Source organism: Gossypium arboreum, chromosome 1 (assembly GCF_025698485.1).
Source record: "Gossypium arboreum isolate Shixiya-1 chromosome 1, ASM2569848v2, whole genome shotgun sequence".
NCBI classification, from domain to species: Eukaryota; Viridiplantae; Streptophyta; class Magnoliopsida; order Malvales; family Malvaceae; genus Gossypium; species Gossypium arboreum.
Window position 1 is genome coordinate 26,939,320 of NC_069070.1, and position 20,864 is coordinate 26,960,183.

The window sequence follows — 20,864 nt, forward strand, 5'->3', positions numbered from 1 at the left end:
GCCTTAACTTGCTGGCACGTCAGATATCGAGCCACAAAGTCAGTAACCTCATGCTTTAAACTCGGCCACTAGTATAGCTCACGAAGGTCATGATACATCTTATTACCGCCGGGATGCATAGCATAAGGGCTACTATGCGCCTCCCTCAGAATAGACTGCCTCAAATTAGAATCATTCAGCACATAAATCTGGCCTCGAAAACACAAAATACCATTAGTATTCAATCCAAAATCTGCAGTAGTATCACTCTTAATCTGACTAAACCGCACACCCAGAGTCTCATCTATTATCTATTTATCTCAAATCTGCTCAATCCAAGTTGGCTTAACTTACAAATAGGCCAATAAACACCCATCATCAAACAAACTAAGGCGAGTGAACATTGCCCTTAGATCAGTCATCGCCTTATGACTCAGAGCATCGGCCACCTCATTGGCTTTACCCAGATGATACTCTATTTTGCAATCGTAGTCCTTAAGTAGCTCAATCCATCGATGCTGCCTAAGATTAAACTCCTTCTGAGTGAGGAGATACTTAAGACTCTTGTGATCCATATAGATGATACACCTCTTACCATACAGATAGTGTCTTCAGATTTTTAATGCAAAAACTACTACAGCCAACTCGAGATCATGTGTCGGATTGTTGGCCTCATGTGTCCTAAGCTGACAGGACGCATAATCCACAGCCTTACCCCCTGTATCAGAACACAACCCAATCCAACATGCGACGCATCATTGTATACTACAAACTCCCTTCCAGATTCAGGCTGTATCAAAACGAATGTCTGAGTTAGAAAAATTTTGAGCTTCTCAAAGCTTGATTGCTGCGCATTAGTCCTAACAAATGGAACGCCTTTATGCAGAAGCTTAGTCAATAGTGCAGCAATCAAAGAGAACCCCTTAACAAACTACCGATAATATCCTACCAAACCCAGAAAGCTACGGATCTCAAATACATTCTTAGGTTGTTTCCACTCCAGTACAGCCTCGATCTTTCGAAGATCAACTCGAATCTCTTCTGCAAAAACCACGTGCCTTAGAAAAGCTACCTCACGAAGGTAGAACTCACACTGGTTGAATTTAGCGTATAGCTGGTTCTCACACAAAATCTGAAGCACTACTCTAATAAGCTCATTATGATACTCTTTAGTCTTAGAGTATACCAGAATGTCGTCGATGAAGACCATGACAAGCTGATCTAGATAGGGTTAAAATACTCAGTTCATCAAATCCATAAATGTATCCGGTTTATTCGTCAAGTCGAAAGGCATCAGTAGGAACTCGTAATTTCCATAACGAGTCCTAAATGTTGTTTTATGAACATCCACCTCCTTAACCCTCAAATAATGATACCTTGAACAGAGATTGATCTTAGAGAATATAAAAGCCCCTCTGAACTGATCAAATAAGTCGTATATCCTCGGAAGTGGATACTTATTCTTAATGGTCAGCTTGTTCAACTGTCAATAATCTATACACATCTTCATGGTCCCATCCTTCTTCTAAACAAACAGAACTGATGCTTCCTAAGGAGAGACATTAGGACTGTGACAGCCCAAAATTGACCCTAGTCGGGATATGGTTTTGGGACCACAAAACCGAGGCATAAAAATAATTTAAAATTTATTTTGATGCCTATAATATGTGTTAATTTGTGTGTGACATTTTTGATGTTTCGATTTAGTGTTATAAATGTGAATTTCACTAGAAAGGACCTAGTAGTGAACTTTGAAAGTATGATGGGGAAATGTGTGATGACTAGTTGCTCATGCATGCAAAAATAAGGGATTTGCATGTCAAATTTCCCCCCCCCAACATGAAGTGGCCGGCCATGGCAAGAGAGGATGGGCAAAACATGTCATGAAACATGTTTTGTTGGTGCATTAGGGAGAAATAATAAACAAAGGTGTATGGGTAAGAAAAGAATGAAAAAAAATGTGTGTGAGTGTGGTATTCCCCCCCATTGCCGTGAGTTGTAGAGAAAGAAAGAAAAATTTTGTTCATCCTTTCTTTGAGCCAAAACTAAGGAAGAATGAGGGATTTTTTCTCCATTTTTTTGTTTGGAAGAGATCTAGAAGGAGATTTTGGCTATACTTGCATCAAGATTAAGGTATGTATGAGGTTGTGTCATGAGATTCATGCATGTTTTAGTTGCTAACTTGATGTTCATGTTAGCCATGGTTCAAATCCTTGTTATGCCATGGAAATGGTATTTGGCCAAGGTTGTTATTGTGTTGAAGCCATTGCATGCTAAATGTGAAGCTTGCTAATGATGCATGCAATGATGGATTGACTACTCTTGAAATTTCTTTGTAGCAATCTTGAGTAAGACATTGAATTCTTTGTTTAACCATGACCGAAGTTGAAAGAGTATGGTTGTGATGTATTCGCCATGGTGCATTCATGAGCATGATTTATGCTTGTTACTTGATTGGTAAAATTTGTGTTTGGATGGGTATGAACCCTTGAGATTGACCTTGCACCTATATGTGTATACATGTTTGCACATGATGTATTGGCATGACATATATAATATTTCAAGGTATATATTTGCTTGTGATGATGTTTGGTTATGAAGTACATGAGAGATGTGTATTGAGCTACAATATGTAATCGTTAGTTAGTAAAATGCATGCTGTTTTTGTGTGGTATTAAGTGCATAATTGGCCTCAACATGGACATGCATATTCGCCACATGAGGGGAAATTGGTGTGCATGCATTCGGTTAGAGGCAAGCATATTGATGCCTATTCTTGGCTTAGAAAATTCGGCTAAGAGGAATATTAACTAATGTGTTGAGTTCGATTTGTGATTTCGTACATATGTGACTTTGATGCCTAATGAGCATATATATTGGCTAGGTATCTTGAATTCCTCTTTCGATGCTCAAATGATAAAACCAATTTATTTGTTAAATTAAGCTCAAGAGCAAAGGGGAGCTAAATCCGATAAGGGGAAGGAAAAAGTCGTCGAATAGCCGTCGAAATCGTTCGACCATGTCCGAGGTAAGTTTTGAGTATCGAAACTTAGATTTTGATTCGATTGAATGAAGTAATGAGCAATCAATTTGTGCCTTTGTATGTGGCATGAAATGATATTTTGCTAAGGGAATTGTGCATAAAAGTTGTGTTATGAAATTGAAACAAAGATGTGTATGAATGTTTGAGTAATATCAAGGGCTAAGCCCGAAGGCAATTGTGCAAATTGTGATACCCGGGCTAAGCCGAAGGCAATTGTGCGAGTTATGATATCCGGGCTAAGCCCGAAGGCAATTGTGCAAATTGTGATATCCGGGTTAAGTCCCGAAGGCCTTTGTGCGGAGTTACCATAACAAGGCTATGTGACAGCCCAAAATAGACCCTAGCGGAATGTGGTTTGGGACCACAAAACCGAGGCATAACAATAATTTAAAATTTATTTGATGCCTATAATATGTGTGTATTCATGTATGACATTTTTGATGATTGATTTAGTGTTATAAAGGTGAATTCCACTAGAAAGGACTTAGTAGTGAACTTTGAAAATACGATAGGAAAGGGTGATGACTAATTAAAGCATGCATGCAAAATAATGGACTTGCATGTCAAATTCCCCTTTTACAAGTAATGGCCGGCCATGACAAAGAGATATGGGTTAAACATGTCATGAAACATGTTTTGTTGGGCATTAGGGAGAAATAGTAAACAAATAAGCATGGGTAAGAAAAGAATGAAAAAAAAAATGTGTGTGAGAGAGTAGCATACCCCATTGCCGTGCAACCAAGAAGAGAAAAAAAAAAAATTTGTTCATGCTTGCTCTCTCCTTTTGGCGAAAATACTAAGAGGAAGAAGGGATTTTTGCTTCATTTCCTTTGTTTAGAAGAGATCTAGAAGGTGATTTGGCTAAATTTGCATCAAGATTAAGCTCAAGAGCTAAGAGGGCCACAATTGGACAAGGGGAAGGAAAAGGTGATCGAATAGCCGAAAAAGCCGTTCGACAACATCCGAGGTAAGTCCTCAAGAAGTGACCTTACTTGAATTATGTGAGATGAAGTATGGATGTGTATGATTATTGATTTATGTGTGTATGAGAAATTGAATGATACGGGCTAAGTCCGAAGGCGAATATGCTTGTGACTATAATTGCGTTTGAGCCTTAGTAACGAAAATGAATTATGTATGTCCAATGATAATTGATGTATGTGTTCATGGGAAATTGAATGATATCCGGGCTAAATCCCGAAGACAATTATGCTGGAAATTATATCCGGGTTAAGACCCGAAGGCAATTGTGCTAGTGGCTATATCCGGGCTAAGACCAAGGCATTCGTATGAAGTTATTCTATCCGGGCTAAGACCGAAGGCATTTGTGCACGTGATTATATCCTGTTATATTCCGAAGAATCTTGGGCTGGAGGTGAGTTTTGGTTGCTGTAATGAATTCAATCAGTACACTCGAAAAGCCCAAAGGATAAGGTACGTTATATGTGCATTGGAAAGTCGACATGTTTGAGCAACATTCGCTCAATCGACTAATGAATTTCAGTTATTGAATTGATTGATACTTTGTGAAATTATATAATGATGAAGTGTGAAGTAAGAATGTGTATAAATGAAATGATGCATTTGGCTATGTGAATGTATTGCTGTAATTAGAGTTGATTATATTCCTTGAGACTTACTAAGCATAAAAATGCTTACCCCATTGCTTTGGCTCTCAGTTTTTGTTAGATTTCGCTCGAAGCAATCGGATTTGGGATCGTTGAAGTCGAAGTCATCCACACTATCAAGCCTCCATTTTGGTATAAATTTTTGGTTGAACTTGAGATGGCATGTATAGGACTACCTCATGTTTGTTGAATATGTTGTAATGTAAGTATGTACGGCCATGCGAAAATGGCTTGAAAAGGGAAGCATGAACTTAGACTAATTGTGGTTTGTATATATATATATTTGGTGTCATGATGTGGCTATGGCTTGGAATTAGGAATGTTGGTCATATGATCAGCCATTGGTATGGTTAAAATGATCATATATGAACCTATGTATGGCAAGACTAGTTGATTCATGGAGACTACCAAATAGGTAAGCCCTACCTTAAAAACAGATGCTGCCAGCTGCAGTGGCGTGAATGTGAAAAATCACCAAAATTCATAGGAATGGAATTAAATAGTGAATAAGCTATGTAAATGAACCTTGATGAGTCTATTTTCTTATGGAAGAAACAGAAATGGTCATAGGAGTTACAGGTTAAGAGATATTAAAGCTATTGTGAGACAGGGCCAGAATGGTTTCTGGGTTCCCTGTCACAACTTTAAAATTCACTATAAATTATCCAAAATAATTAGGAGACATACCTTATATTTACAGATTCCATTTTGAGTCTAGTTTCATTAGAAACAAATGGCACCAACATTAAAGCCCTGTACAGAGAGATATTCAAGTTATACCGCGCGAAGGTCAGAGCAGTCGATCCCTGTAACATGGGTGACTTTAACTAATAAACTGTACCAATTGGCCCGACCAAAATTCTAGAAATAAATCCATGGATGGATATATGAGTCTAAATTCAGGAAAATTTACGAAATCAGTTTCGAGTTTTGAAACTCGAGATATGATTTTAAGGCGACAGTGACGCAGTTTTTCCAGCCTGACTGGAAATATCAATGGATGGGCAAAACAAGTGAACTTGGCTTGCTAACCCCTCGTGTCCGACACGGCGATGGTCTCGGGTTCGGGTGTTACAATTTTATTGGTATCGAGCCACGGTTTAGTCGATTCTAGGACTACCGTGATGTGTTTGGGGTCTAGCTATGCATGCCATTAAATGATAAATCGATAGTGTGGTGATTTCGACAATTTGACTTTGTGTTTGTTTATAGCAATGGATCCGATCCCAACCGAAGCGATAGCTGATGATGTGGAGAGTGTGGCGCTGCTCGCGCAAGGGACAGCGCGGCGGACTCTCAACCTATGGCCAGCAATCCTAATGGCGAGGCTAGGCAAGCCTTTTATAGTGTGATGAGCGAATGGTTTAATCAATACATTCGAACCAACACTACTGTTCCACAACCTCCATTCGAAAAATGCAACCCCGCCCTACAATACCTCCGGTGACTGACCAAATAAGGTCAAGTAAGCCCCATCGATAGGATTGAAAACATGGGGCCCTGAATTTAAGGCTACGGATGATGATGATGCCGAAGCGAGCTGAATTTTGGTTAGATAACACTATCCGGGTGCTTGATGAGCTATCTGTACACCGATGAGTGCTTAAAGTGTACCATCTCCTTGCTACGCGAGTCCGCCTACTATTGGTGGAGTACTCGACTTGTGGTGCCTAGAGAGCAAGTGACTTGGGAATTCTTTCAAACCGAGTTAGGAAAAAGTATATCGATCGAGATTCATCGACCAAAAGCGGAGGAATTTCTTGATCTTAAGCAAGGTTCTATGTCCGATTCGACTACGAGCGAAAGTTTGTGAGGCTTAGCCGACTGTGAGAATGCATTTCGTCCGAAGCTATTATGTAAGCGCTTTGAGGATGGGCTGAATGATGATATAAGGATGTTTGTTGGCATTCTCGAGATCGAGAGTTCGTAGTACTTGTTGAGCGAGCTTGTAAAGCGAAGAGCTTAGAAAGGAGAAACAAAAAGCTGATGTGGGGCGGAGAATTCGAAAGAGGTCCTCGGAAAGTCTCTTCAACAAGCATCGAAGAGATTTCGAGATGATGCGAGCCGGTCTAGAGGCGTTTGGGCTTTTCTAGGCGAGGACGCGATCGACCCCCCTGTGACCACGCCGAGTCACCTTGATCGCCGGTGGTGGAAATGATCGCCGAGAGAGGCGGAGTGTCCACATTGTGGCAAATGGCATTCGGGAGCTGTTGGTTTCGTGATCGCTCTGCTATAAGTGTGGATCGGCCGACCACTTTATGAAGGATTGCCCGAGGATGCATGAGCAGAATGTAAGTCGAGTGCAAACCGGGTGCTACCATCGCTCGAGGTAGGCCACCTAGAAATATGGGCAATGTCGTTGGCGGTCGAGAGGATCTAGAGATGCTACCATCAGATCCGAGGCTCGTGCTCTGCTAGGACTTATGCCATACGCATGCGCCGAGGATGCCTCTCCGGATGTTATTACGGTACTTTCACTCTTTTCAATACAAATGTGATTGCTTTGATTGACCCTGGTTCTACTCATTCATATATATGTGAAACCTTAGCATCCAAGAAGACTTTGCCCATTGAGTCTCTGAGTTTGTAATTCGGTGTCAAACCCTTGGGTCATTACGTGCTTGTCAACAAAGTGTGCAAGAAAAGTCCCTAGTGTTCCAAGGTTCTTGTTTTCCGGCGGACTTGATGCTTTTGCCGTTCGATGAGTTCGATGTTATTCTTGGTTTGGATTGGTTGACCATGCACGATGCGGTTGTAAATTGCAAGAGCAAGACTATCGATTTGAGTCTTGTGAATAATGAAATAATTCGGGTTGAGTCCACGGACTTAAAGGGTTGCCATTTGTAATATCGGCGATGTTGGCCCGAAATATGTAAGAAAAGGGTGCGGCGTACCTTGCGTCGTGCTTTCGATGACAAGGAATCGAGAAGAAACCGAATCTGTGCCCGTGGTTTGTGAATACCGGATGTTTTCCCGAAGAATTGCGGGTTTACCACTGTTCGGAAATAGAATTTGGCATCGAATTGGTACCGGTACCACTCAATTTCGATAGCTCCGTATCGTATGGCACCAACGGAATTAAAGGAGTTGAAAGCTCGGTTGCAAGAATTGGTGGATAGAGGTTTTGCTCGCTTGAGTTTTTCGCCTTGGGGTGCGCCGGTGTTGTTCGTGAAGAAGAAGGATGGAACCATGCATTGTGCATCGACTATCGTCGACTTAACAAAGCGGCGATAAAGAACAAATATCCGTTGCCGCGTATTGACGACTTGTTCGATCAAGCTGAAGGAGCCTCGGTGTTCTCGAAAATAGATTTGAGATCGGGCTACTATCAATTGCGAATCCGAGATTGGACGTGCCCAAGACCGCCTTGAGCGAGATATGGTCACTATGAGTTCCTAGTGATGCCGTTTGGGCTCACTAATGCCCTACGGTATTTATGGATTTAATGAATCGGATCTTTAGCCCATATTTGGATCGATTAGTAGTCGTGTTCATTGATGACATCTTGGTCTATTCAAGAAATGAGACCGAACATCTTGAACACTGCGGTTAGTGTTGGAAATTTTACGGGACAAGCAATTATATGCTAAGTTCAGCAAGTGTGAGTTACGGTTAGAGAGGTTAGCTTCTTGGGTCATGTGGTATCTGCATCGGGTATTGAGTCGACCGAATAAAATTTCAGCCATACTTAATTGGAAGCCTCAGAAATATTCTTGAGGTTCGAGCTTTTTGGGGCTTGCCGGTTATTACCGACGATTTGTAAAAGGCTTCTCAACGATAGCCACGCCGATGTGGCTTCTCCAAAAGGACGTTAAGTTGAATGGACGGAGAAATGCCAAAAAGTTTCGATCAATGAAAACTTATTTGTTGAAGCCCCAATTCTAGTGCAACCCGAGTCCAAGCAAGGAGTTTGTCATCTATAGCGACGCCTCTCTACTTGGGTTAGGTTGCGTATTAATGCAAGAAGGTCGAGTTGTGGCCTATCGTCGAGGCAATTAAAGCCACATGAGAAAAATTATCCGACTCATGATCTCGAGTTGGCGCCATCGTATTCGCCTTAAAGATTTGGCGACATTACTTATTTGGTGAAAGGTGCCATGTATACTCGGATCACAAAAGTCTCAAATATTTGATGACCCAAAGAGACTTAAATCTGCGACAAAGGCGTTGGCTCGAGCTGTTAAAGGATTATGAGCTGATCATTGACTATCACCGGGAAAGGCGAATGTGGTTGCGGATGCCTTGAGTAAATAAATCGTTATTCACTTCTGAGCGATGAATGTGCACTTATCCGTCCGATCTGACGGTGTGTTAGTGGCTGAATTGGAAGCCAAACCATTATTGACACACCAAATTCGAGAAGCTCGAAAGTCGACAATGAGTTGGTAGCAAAGCGGGCTGCGTGTGTTCGAACAAGGACTCGGAGTTTCAAATCGGCGATGGCGATTGTGTGAGGTTCAAAAGTCGTCTGTGTGTCCCAAAGAATTGAACTCATTTCGATAATTTTAATGAAGCCCATTGTAGCGAATGGCAATCCACGAGTATCGAAGATGTACAATGATTTGAAACATCGGTTTTGGTGGCATGGTATGAAGCGAGACATCTCCGACTTTGTTTGAGATGTTTAATATGTCAACAAGTGAAAGCGGAACATCGGGTGCCTTGAGATTACTTCACCAATCACGATACCCAGTGGAAATGGGATCGAGTCACAATGGACTTTGTATCCGGACCGCCATTGTCGACAAGTAAGAAGGATGCGGTTTGGGCCGTGGTAGATCGATTGACTAAGTCGGCCCACTTTATCCCGTCGTCTGATTTTTCAATGGACAAACTAGCCAATTATACGTTTCTCAGTTGTGAGATTACGGGGTGCCTATTTCCATCGTGTGGGATAGAGATCCGAGATTTACCTCGCGATTTTGGAAAAAGTTGCAAGAAGCTTTGGGTACCAAGTTGCATTTCAGCACCGCCTTTCACCCCCAAACCGATGGTCAATCCGGCGGATAATTCGGATACTTGAGGATATGTTAAGATGTTGCGTCCTCGAGTTTAGTGGTTCATGGGAGCGGTATTTGCCATTGATTGAATTCGCACAACAACAACTTTCAATCAAGTATTAAGATGGCACCCTACGAGGCCTTATGCGTCGTAAATGCCGTACACCATTGTTTTGGTGAGCTCGGTGAAAGCAAGATTTTCGGGTGGATTTGATTAGGGATCTTTGAGCGAAAGTGAAAGTAATCCGTGAAAGTCTGAAGATAGCCTCCGATCGTCGAAGTCGTGCACGCGGATCTAAAGCGTAAGGATATCGAGTATCGGTGGGTGATAAAGTGTTTCTCAAGGTATCGCCTTGGAAAAAGATACTCGAGTTGGTAGTAAGGGAAAGTTGAGCCGAGGTTCATTGGGCCATATGAGATATCGAGAGCGAGTCGGTCCGGTGGCATATCGCTTGATTTTGCCCCCGAACTCAAAAAGGTTCACGATGTCTTTCACGTTTGATGCTTGACGCTATAGATCCGATCCATCGCGTGATTAGTCCATCGAAATTGAAATTCAAGCTAATATGAGTTATGAGGAAGAACCGGTTCGTATCCTATCACGAGAAGTGAAAGAGTTGCGAAACAAGCGGGTTCCGCTAGTGAAAGTGTTATGGCTCAAGCACGGGATAGAAGAAGCTACTTGGGAGACCGAGAACTCTATGAAAGAGCGATATCAAACCTATTTACGGTAAGATTTTTGGGACGAAAATTTCTTAAGAGGAGAGAGTTGTGACAGCCCAAAATAGACCCTAGCCGGAATGTGGTTTGGGACCACAAAACCGAGGCATAACAATAATTTAAAATTTATTTGATGCCTATAATATGTGTGTATTCATGTATGACATTTTTGATGATTGATTTAGTGTTATAAAGGTGAATTCCACTAGAAAGGACTTAGTAGTGAACTTTGAAAATACGATAGGGAAAGGGTGATGACTAATTAAAGCATGCATGCAAAATAATGGACTTGCATGTCAAATTCCCCTTTTACAAGTAATGGCGGCCATGACAAAGAGATATGGGTTAAACATGTCATGAAACATGTTTTGTTGGGCATTAGGGAGAAATAGTAAACAAATAAGCATGGGTAAGAAAAGAATGAAAAAAAAAATGTGTGAGAGAGTAGCATACCCCATTGCCGTGCAACCAAGAAGAGAAAAAAAAAAATTTGTTCATGCTTGCTCTCTCCCTTTTGGCGAAAATACTAAGAGGAAGAAGGATTTTGCTTCATTTCCTTTGTTTAGAAGAGATCTAGAAGGTGATTTGGCTAAATTTGCATCAAGATTAAGCTCAAGAGCTAAGAGGGCCACAATTGGACAAGGGAAGGAAAAGGTGATCGAATAGCCAAAAAAGCCGTTCGACAACATCCGAGGTAAGTCCTCAAGAAGTGACCTTACTTGAATTATGTGAGATGAAGTATGGATGTGTATGATTATTGATTTATGTGTGTGTATGAGAAATTGAATGATACCGGGCTAAGTCCAAGGCGAATATGCTTGTGACTATAATTGCGTTTGAGCCTTAGTAACGAAAATGAATAATGTATGTCCAATGATAATTGATGTATGTGTTCATGGGAAATTGAATGATATCCGGGCTAAATCCCGAAGACAATTATGCTGGAAATTATATCCGGGTTAAGACCCGAAGGCAATTGTGCTAGTGGCTATATCCGGGCTAAGACCCGAAGGCATTTGTGCGAGTTATTCTATCCGGGCTAAGACCCGAAGGCATTTGTGCACGTGATTATATCCGGTTATATTCCGAAGAATCTTGGGCTGGAGGTGAGTGTTGGTTGCTGTAATGAGGTACGTTATATGTGCATTGGAAAGTCGACATGTTTGAGCAACATTCGCTCAATCGACTAATGAATTTCAGTTATTGAATTGATTGATACTTTGTGAAATTATATAATGATGAAGTGTGAAGTAAGAATGTGTATAAATGAAATGATGCATTTGGCTATGTGAATGTATTGCTGTAATTAGAGTTGATTATATTCCTTGAGACTTACTAAGCATAAAAATGCTTACCCCGTTGCTTTGGCTCTCAGTTTTTGTTAGATTTCGCTCGAAGCAATCGGATTTGGGATCGTTGAAGTCGAAGTCATCCACACTATCAAGCCTCCATTTTGGTATAAATTTTTGGATGAACTTGAGATGGCATGTATAGGACTACCTCATGTTTGTTGAATATGTTGTAATGTAAGTATGTACGGCCATGCGAAAATGGCTTGAAAAGGGAAGCATGAACTTAGACTAATTGTGGTTTGTATATATATATATTTGGTGTCATGATGTGGCTATGGCTTGGAATTAGGAATGTTGGTCATATGATCAGCCATTGGTATGGTTAAAATGATCATATATGAACCTATGTATGGCAAGACTAGTTGATTCATGGAGACTACCAAATAGGTAAGCCCTACCTTAAAACAGATGCTGCCAGCTGCAGTGGCGTGAATGTGAAAAATCACCAAAATTCATAGGAATGGAATTAAATAGTGAATAAGCTATGTAAATGAACCTTGATGAGTCTATTTTCTTATGGAAGAAACGAAATGGTCATAGGAGTTACAGGTTAAGAGATATTAAAGCTATTGTGAGACAGGGCCAGAATGGTTTCTGGGTTCCCTGTCGAAATTTTTAAAATTCACTATAAATTATCCAAAAGAATTAGGAGACATACCTTATATGTACAGATTCGATTTTGAGTCTAGTTTCATTAGAAACAAACGGCACCAGCATTAAAGCCCTGTACAGAGAGATATTCAAGTTATACCGCGCGAAGGTCAGAGCAGTCGATCCCTGTAACATGGGTGACTTTAACTAATAAACTGTACCAATTGGCCCGACCAAAAATTCTAGAAATAAATCCATGGATGGATATATGAGTCTAAATTCAGGGAAAATTTATGAAATCAGTTTCTGAGTTTTGAAACTCGAGATATGATTTTTAAGGCGACAGTGACGCAGTTTTTCCAGCCTGACTGGAAATATCCAATGGATGGGCAAAACAAGTGAACTTGGCTTGCTAACCCCTCGTGTCCGACACCGGCGATGGTCTCGGGTTCGGGGTGTTACAGGGCTATGTCCCGAAGGCGTTTGAACGAGTAGCTATATCCGGATAAACTCCGAAGGTATGTGATTCGAGAACTTTGAACTTGCTGGAAAATTTTCAGTTAATGCACTTGTGAAATTCCCAACAACAAGGTATGTTTTGTGTGTGCTTCGCACACTATGAGTAAGTGCGTATGAATATTCGCTCTAATGATAAATGAGCTATCGGCATTAACTAGGCCGTTATTTGTGTATGAATATAAGAGTTGGGATTGTGAAGTAAGCTAAGCATAAATTGCTTACTCCGTTTCTTTGTTTCTCTGTTTATAGATTTTGCTCGTTAGCGATCGGATTCGGGATCATAGAAGTTGAAGTCAACCACACTATCAAAGCCCTTTTTGGTACTCCTTTAGTTGAGTTTTGGATATGGCATGTATAGGACTACTCTCGGTTGTTTTTAAGTACTTGTGATGTATATGTGTGCGGCCATGCGAAAATGGTTAAGTAAAAGTGGAGTATGGAATTTGACCATATGTGGTTTGTAATTATATTTGGTTTCATGATGTGTTTATGGTTTGGAATGAGAGAGTTGGTCACATGATCAGCCATTGGAATGGCTAAATATGATCATATGTTGGACCTAAGTATGACTAGACTATAGTTGGTCCATGGGAACTACAATATAGGTAAAGCCTACCTTAAAAACAGATGCTGCCAGCTGCAGTGACGTGGATGTGGAAAATCACCAAAATTTTTAGGAATGGTGTTAATTAGTAAATAAATTATGCAATCTAACCTTGACGAGTATATTTTCATATAAAAGTAACGAAACGATCATATGAACAGTATACCGAGAGATATTAAAGTTCTCGTGAGACAGGGCCAGAACGGTTTCTGGGTCCCCTGTCGTGACTTTGAAAATTTACCATAAATTATACAGAGTGAATTAGAAGTCATTCCTTATATGTGCGGATTCCTTTTTGAGTCTAGTTTCATTAGAAACAAACGGAATCAGTATTGAAACCCTGTACAGAGAGATATTCAAGTTGTAACGCTCGAAGGTCATTGTAGTCGACCCCTGTAACATGGGTGACTTTAACTAATAAACTGTACCAATTGGCCCGACCAAAAATTCTATAAATAAATCCATGGATGGATATATGAGTCTAAATTCATGGAAAATTTACGGAATCAGTTTCCGAGTTGTGAAACTCGAGATACGCTTTTTAAGGCGACAGCGACGCAGTTTTCCAGCTTGCCTGGAAATGTCAAATTGGTCGGTGCCATAAGTGGTTTTGGCTTGTTAACCCCTCGTGTCCGACACCGCAGCGGTCTCGGGTTCGGGTGTTACAATTTATTGGTATCGAGCTACGGTTTAGTCGATCCTAGGACTACCGTGATATGTTTGGGGTCTAGCTATACATGCCATTAAGTGATAATTGATAGTGTGGTTATTTCTGACATTTTGAAATTTGTGTTTGTTTATAGCCATGGATCCCGATCCCAACCGAGCAATAGCTGATAATATGGAGAGTGTGGCACCTGCTCCCGCGCAAGGGACAGCGCCGGCGGACTCTCAACCTATTGCTAGCAATCCGAATGATGAGGCTAAGCAAGCCTTTTATAGCGTTATGAATGATTGGTTCAACCAATACATTCGAACTAACACGGCTGTTCCACAACCTCCATTCCCGACTAATGCAACCCCCGCACCTACAATACCTCCGGTAACTGACCAAATAAGGTCAAGTAAGCCCCCAGTCGACAAAATTCGAAAACATGGGGCTACTGAATTTAAAGCTACGGATAGCGACGATGCCGAGCAAGCTGAATTTTGGTTGGACAACACTATCCGGGTGCTCGATGAGCTATCATGTACACCCGATGAATGCTTAAAGTGTACTATCTCCTTGCTACGCGATTCCGCCTACTATTGGTGGAGTACTCTGACTTCTGTTGTGCCTAGGGAGCACGTAACTTGGGAGTTCTTTCTAACCGAGTTCCTGAAAGAAGTATATCGATCGATTTATGGATCAAAAGCGGAAGGAATTTCTTGAACTTAAACAAGGTTCCATGTCGGTTCCGACTACGAACGAAAATTTGTGAGGCTTAGCGATGCAGCTGAATGCATTTCTTGAAGTCGTGATGTGTTACGCTGAAGATGGACTGAATGATGATATAAAGCGGTATGTTGGCATTTTGGAAATCCGAGAGTTTGTGGCTCTTGTCGGCGGCGTGCAAAGCCGAGGAGCTCGATATGGAGAAAAGAAAAGCTGAAGTGGGAGCAAGGGAGTTTAAGTAAGAGGTCTTGGGAAGCCCTTCCCAGTCATCAAAGAAATTTAGAGATGGCTTAGGCGGTCTAGAGACACTTGGGCTTTTCTAGGCGAGACCGCGATCGGCCCCCTATGGGCACGCGAGTCACTTGATCGCCAGTGTTGGCAATGATCGTCGAGACGAGCAGAGTGCCAATATTGTGGCAAATGGCATTACGGGAGCTGTAGATTCCGTGACCGCTCTGTTACAAGTGCGGATCGATCGATCATTTCATTAAGGATTGCCCGAGTTTATCTGAACAAAGCGTAAATCAAAGTGGGAACCGGGTGCTACCACAACTCGAGGTAGGCCACCTAGAAATATGGGCAATGCTAGTGGCGGTCGAGAGGATCTAGAGATGCTACCATCGGATCCGAGGCTCGTGCTCTGCTAGGACTTATGCCATCGCGCGCGTGAGTATGCTTCCTCGTCGGATGTTATTACCGGTACTTTTACTCTCCTTTACACTAATGTGATTGCTTTGATTGACCCTGGTCCTACTCGTTCTTATATATGAAACCTTAGCATCCAAAGAAGACTTTGCCCATTGAGTCTCTTGAGTTTGTAATTGGTGTCAAACCCTTGGGTCATTACGTGCTTGTCAACAAAGTGTGTAAGAAAAGTCCCTAGTATTCGAGGTTCTTGTTTTCCGCGGACTTGATGCTTTTGCCGTTCGCGAATTGACGTTATTCTTGGTTTGGATTGGTTGACCATGCGATGCGGTTGTAAATTGCAAAAGCAAGACTATTGATCCGAGGTGCGCATAAATAACGAGATAATTCGGGATGAGTCTACGGACTTAAAGGGTTGCCGGTGTAATATCGCAATGTTGGCCCGAAATATGTAAGAAAATGGTGCGAAGCGTACCTTGCGTATGTGCTCAATGACAAGGAGTCGGAAAAGAAACCCGAATCTGTGCGATGGTTTGTGAATACGGATGTTTTCCACGAAGAATTGCGGGTTTACCACTGTTCGGAAATAGAATTTGGCATCGAATTGGTACTGGTACCACTCCAATTTCGATAGCTCCGATCGTCGAAGTCGACAGTGGCGAAGCGAAAAGACATCGAGTATCGGTGGGAGATAAAGTGTTTCTCAAGGTTTCGCTTTGGGAAAAAGATACTCGATTCGGTAGTAAGGGCAAGTTGAGCCCGTGGTTCATTGGGCCATATGAGATATCCGGCGAGTCGGTCGGTGGCATATCATCGATTTTGCCTCCGAACTCGAAAAGATTCACGATGTCTTTCATGTTTCGATGCTTCGACGCTATAGATCTGATCCATCGCACGTGATTAGTCCATCAGAGGTTGAAATTCAAGCCAATATAAGTTATGAGGAAGAACCGATTCGTATCCTATCACATGAAGTGAAAGAGTTGCGAAACAAGTGGGTTCCGCTAGTGAAAGTGTTATGGCTCAAACACGGGATAGAAGAAGCTACTTGGGAAACCGAGAACTCTATGAAAGAGCGATACCCAACCCTATTCTTGGTAAGATTTTGGGGACGAAAATTTCTTAAGTGGGGGAGAGTTGTGACAGCCCAAAATTGACCCTAGTCGGGATGTGGTTTCGGGACCACAAAACCGAGGCATAAAAATAATTTAAAATTTATTTTGATGCCTATAATATGTGTTAATTTGTGTGTGACATTTTTGATGTTTCGATTTAGTGTTATAAATGTGAATTTCACTAGAAAGGACCTATTAGTGAACTTTGAAAGTATGATGGGGAAATGTGTGATGACTAGTTGCTCATGCATGCAAAAATAAGGGATTTGCATGTCAAATTTCCCCCAACATGAAGTGGCGGCCATGGCAAGAGAGGATGGGCAAAACATGTCATGAAACATGTTTTGTTGGTGCATTAGGGAGAAATAATAAACAAAGGTGTATGGGTAAGAAAAGAATGAAAAAAAAATGTGTGTGAGTGTGGTATTCCCCCCCCATTGCCGTGAGTTGTAGAGCAAGAAAGAAAAATTTTGTTCATCCTTTCTTTGAGCCAAAACTAAGGAAGAAGGAGGATTTTGCTCCATTTTTTTGTTTGGAAGAGATCTAGAAGGAGATTTTGGCTATACTTGCATCAAGATTAAGGTATGTATGAGGTTGTGTCATGAGATTCATGCATGTTTTAGTTGCTAAATTGATGTTCATGTTAGCCATGGTTCAAATCCTTGTTATGCCATGGAAATGGTATTTGGCCAAGGTTGTTATTGTGTTGAAGCCATTGCATGCTAAATGTGAAGCTTGCTAATGATGCATGCAATGATGGATTGACTACTCTTGAAATTTCTTTGTAGCAATCTTGAGTAAGACATTGAATTCTTTGTTTAACCATGACCGAAGTTGAAAGAGTATGGTTGTGATGTATTCGACCATGGTGCATTCATGAGCATGATTTATGCTTGTTACTTGATTGGTAAAATTTGTGTTTGGATGGGTATGAACCCTTGAGATTGACCTTGCACCTATATGTGTATACATGTTTGCACATGATGTATTGGCATGACATATATACTATTTCAAGGTATATATTTGCTTGTGATGATGTTTGGTTATGAAGTACATGAGAGATGTGTATTGAGCTACAATATGTAATCGTTAGTTAGTAAAATGCATGCTGTTTTTGTGTGGTATTAAGTGCATAATTGGCCTCAACATGGACATGCATATTCGGCCACATGAGGGAAATTGGTGTGCATGCATTCGGTTAGAGGCAAGCATATTGATGCCTATTCTTGGCTTAGAAAATTGACTAAGAGAAATATTAACTAATGTGTTGAGTTCGATTCGTGATTTCGTACATATGTGACTTTGATGCCTAATGAGCATATATATTGGCTAGGTATCTTGAATTCCTCTTCGATGCTCAAATGATAAAACCAATTTATTTGTTAAATTAAGCTCAAGAGCAAAGGGAGCTAAATCCGATAAGGGAAGGAAAAAGTCGTCGAATAGCCGTCGAAATCGTTCGACCACATCCGAGGTAAGTTTTGATATCGAAACTTAGATTTTGATTCGATTGAATGAAGTAATGAGCAATCGAATTTGTGCCTTTGTATGTGGCCATTGAGCGAAATGATATTTTGCTAAGGGAATTGTGCATAAAAGTTGTGTTATGAAATTGAAACAAAGATGTGTATGAATGTTCGAGTAATATCCGGGCTAAGCCCGAAGGCAATTGTGCGAGTTATGATATCCGGGCTAAGCCCGAAGGCAATTGTGCAAATTGTGATATCCGGGTTAAGTCCGAAGGCCTTTGTGCGGGTTACCATAACCGGGCTCTGTCCGAAGGCATTTGAGCAGTAGCTATATCCGGATAAACTCGAAGGTATGTGATTCGAGAACTTTGAACTTGCTGGAAAATTTTCAGTTAATGCACTTGTGAAATTCCCAACAACAAGGTATGTTTTGTGTGTGCTTCGCACACTATGAGTAAATCTTGTATGAATATTCGCTCTAATGATAAATGAGCTATCGGCATTAACTAGGCCGTTATTTGTGTATGAATATAAGAGTTGGGATTGTGAAGTAAGCATGTCTTTGAGAAATTGTGCATATGAATTATTGTTTAGCTACTTGAATGCTATGCTTTGGTTGTGTGTATATTATGGCTCAAACTTACTAAGCATAAATTGCTTACTCCGTTTCTTTGTTTCTCTGTTTATAGATTTTGCTCGTTAGCGATCGGATTCGGGATCATAGAAGTTGAAGTCAACCACACTATCAAAGCCCTTTTGGTACTCCTTTAGTTGAGTTTTGGATATGGCATGTATAGGACTACTCTCGGTTGTTTTAAGTACTTGTGATGTATATGTGTGTGGCCATGCGAAAATGGTTCGTAAAAGTGGAGTATGGAATTTGACCATATGTGGTTTGTAATTATATTTGGTTTCATGATGTGTTTATGGTTTGGAATGAGAGAGTTGGTCACATGATCAGCCATTGGAATGGCTAAATATGATCATATGTTGGACCTAAGTATGACTAGACTATAGTTGGTCCATGGGAACTACAATATAGGTAAAGCCTACCTTAAAAACAGATGCTGCCAGCTGCAGTGACGTGGATGTGGAAAATCACCAAAATTTTTAGGAATGGTGTTAATTAGTGAATAAATTATGAAATCGAACCTTGACGAGTCTATTTTCATATGAAAGTAACGAAATGATCATATGAACAGTATACCGAGAGATATTAAAGTTCTCGTGAGACAGGGCCAGAACGGTTTCTGGGTCCCCTGTTGTGACTTTGAAAATTTACCATAAATTATCCAGAATGAATTAGAAGTCATTCCTTATATGTGAAGATTCCTTTTTGAGTCTAGTTTCATTAGAAATAAACGGCATCAGTATTGAAACCCTGTACAGAGAGATATTAAAGTTGTAACGCACGAAGGTCAGTGTAGTCGACCCCTGTAACATGGGTGACTTTAACTAATAAACTGTACCAATTGGCCAGACCAAAAATTCTAGAAATAAATTCATGGATGGATATATGAGTCTAAATTCAGGGAAAATTTACGGAATCAGTTTCCGAGTTGTGAAACTCAAGATACGCTTTTTAAGGCAACAGCGACGCAGTTTTCCAGCTTGCCTGGAAATGTCAAATTGGTCGGTGCCATAAGTGGTTTTGGCTTGTTAACCCCTCGTGTCCGACACCGGCAACGGTCTCGGGTTTGGGGTGTTACAAGAACGGATGAAACCACGATCCAAAAGTTCCTCCAGTTGAACCTTAAGCTCTGTAAGCTCCTTTGGTGCCATGTGGTAGGGAGCGATGGACACTGGACCTATACCCGGAAGAAGCTCAATTCCAAATTCCACTTCTTGATTCAATTGTAATCCCGATAACTCCTCAGGAAAGATGTCCAGAAAGTCCTTTACTATTCTGATGTTCTCAACAGAAGAGTCCCTATAATCTAAAACACTTACATATGCCAAGTACGCCTCACATCCTATCGGGTCCAGTTTTTCAGCTACTAGGGCGAAGATCAAATGCAACAGATAGTATTCACACTCACCAATCATAACCACCTTCACATCATCCTCGGTTCTCAGAATGACCCTCTTAGATGCACAGTCCAAACTGACTCGGTGCTCTACCAACCAGTCCATGCCCAAAATAAGGCCGAACTCCCCAAAAGGAAGCTCCATCAAATTAGCTAGAAATACCTCCCTTGTACCTCTAACGAGACATCCTTATACAGTTTACTAGCCTGAACAGATATCCCCAACGAACTCATCACAGTAACCTCACGAGAAGTACTCTTAACCGATAACCCTAGATTTTCAGAAACAAAATAGGCTATAAAGGAATGAGTGGATCCTATGTCTACCAGAGCAAAGTAAGGTATATCAAATATAAGAAACGTACCAGTGATGATGTCAGGAGCATCTCTGTTCTCTCAGCGACGTGCAGCATAAACCAAAGTAGGCTGCCTCACCTTGGTCTGACCAGCTCCTTTGCCCGGTGCTCTCTGTCCATGAACCAAACTGTGGCTGTTGAATTGCTCACTGAGGCTGTATAGTACCCAGAGCTAAAGCTTGCATCTGATCTGTACACTGTGGACACTCCCTAATACGGTGCTCAAGAGACCCACACCTCAAGCAAGCCCCAATCCTCCTCCAACACTCACTCAGATGGCGTCTCTCATAGTCACTACATGGCTGTAACCAAGTAAGGATAAAAAAAGCAACAAGGGCCCTCACTCTAACTGGCCCATCAGATCTGGCCTCTTCCTTAGGCCTCGGAACAGAACTAGAGGGATCCAACTCCCTCTTGTTGTTTTCTTTCTCTCAATCCTTA

At 41.2% G+C, this 20,864-nt stretch overlaps 1 protein-coding gene across 1 annotated transcript; it reads right to left on the minus strand.

Annotated features, from left to right (window-relative positions):
* Positions 1-329: 329 nt before the first annotated feature.
* LOC128279452 (uncharacterized) lies at positions 330-20,212 on the minus strand. Its single transcript, XM_053018378.1, has 4 exons — positions 19,750-20,212; positions 929-1,200; positions 671-769; positions 330-569 (listed from the first exon to the last, which is right to left on the minus strand). Exons 1-4 carry the CDS (start codon positions 20,210-20,212, stop codon positions 330-332), a joined length of 1,074 nt encoding a protein of 357 aa, XP_052874338.1.
* Between the last annotated feature and the right edge of the window lie 652 nt (positions 20,213-20,864).

Excerpts from the sequence above, each read along its gene's own strand:
- LOC128279452 (XM_053018378.1), bottom strand. The coding sequence starts at position 20,212 with ATGGAGCTTCCTTTTGGGGAGTTCGGCCTTATTTTGGGCATGGACTGG. Across the intron at positions 770-928 it reads TCCGTAGCTTTCTGGGTTTG|CCTGAATCTGGAAGGGAGTT; the intron begins GTAGGATATTAT and ends GTTTTGATACAG. Across the intron at positions 570-670 it reads GGCTGTGGATTATGCGTCCT|AGGTGTATCATCTATATGGA; the intron begins GTCAGCTTAGGA and ends CTGTATGGTAAG.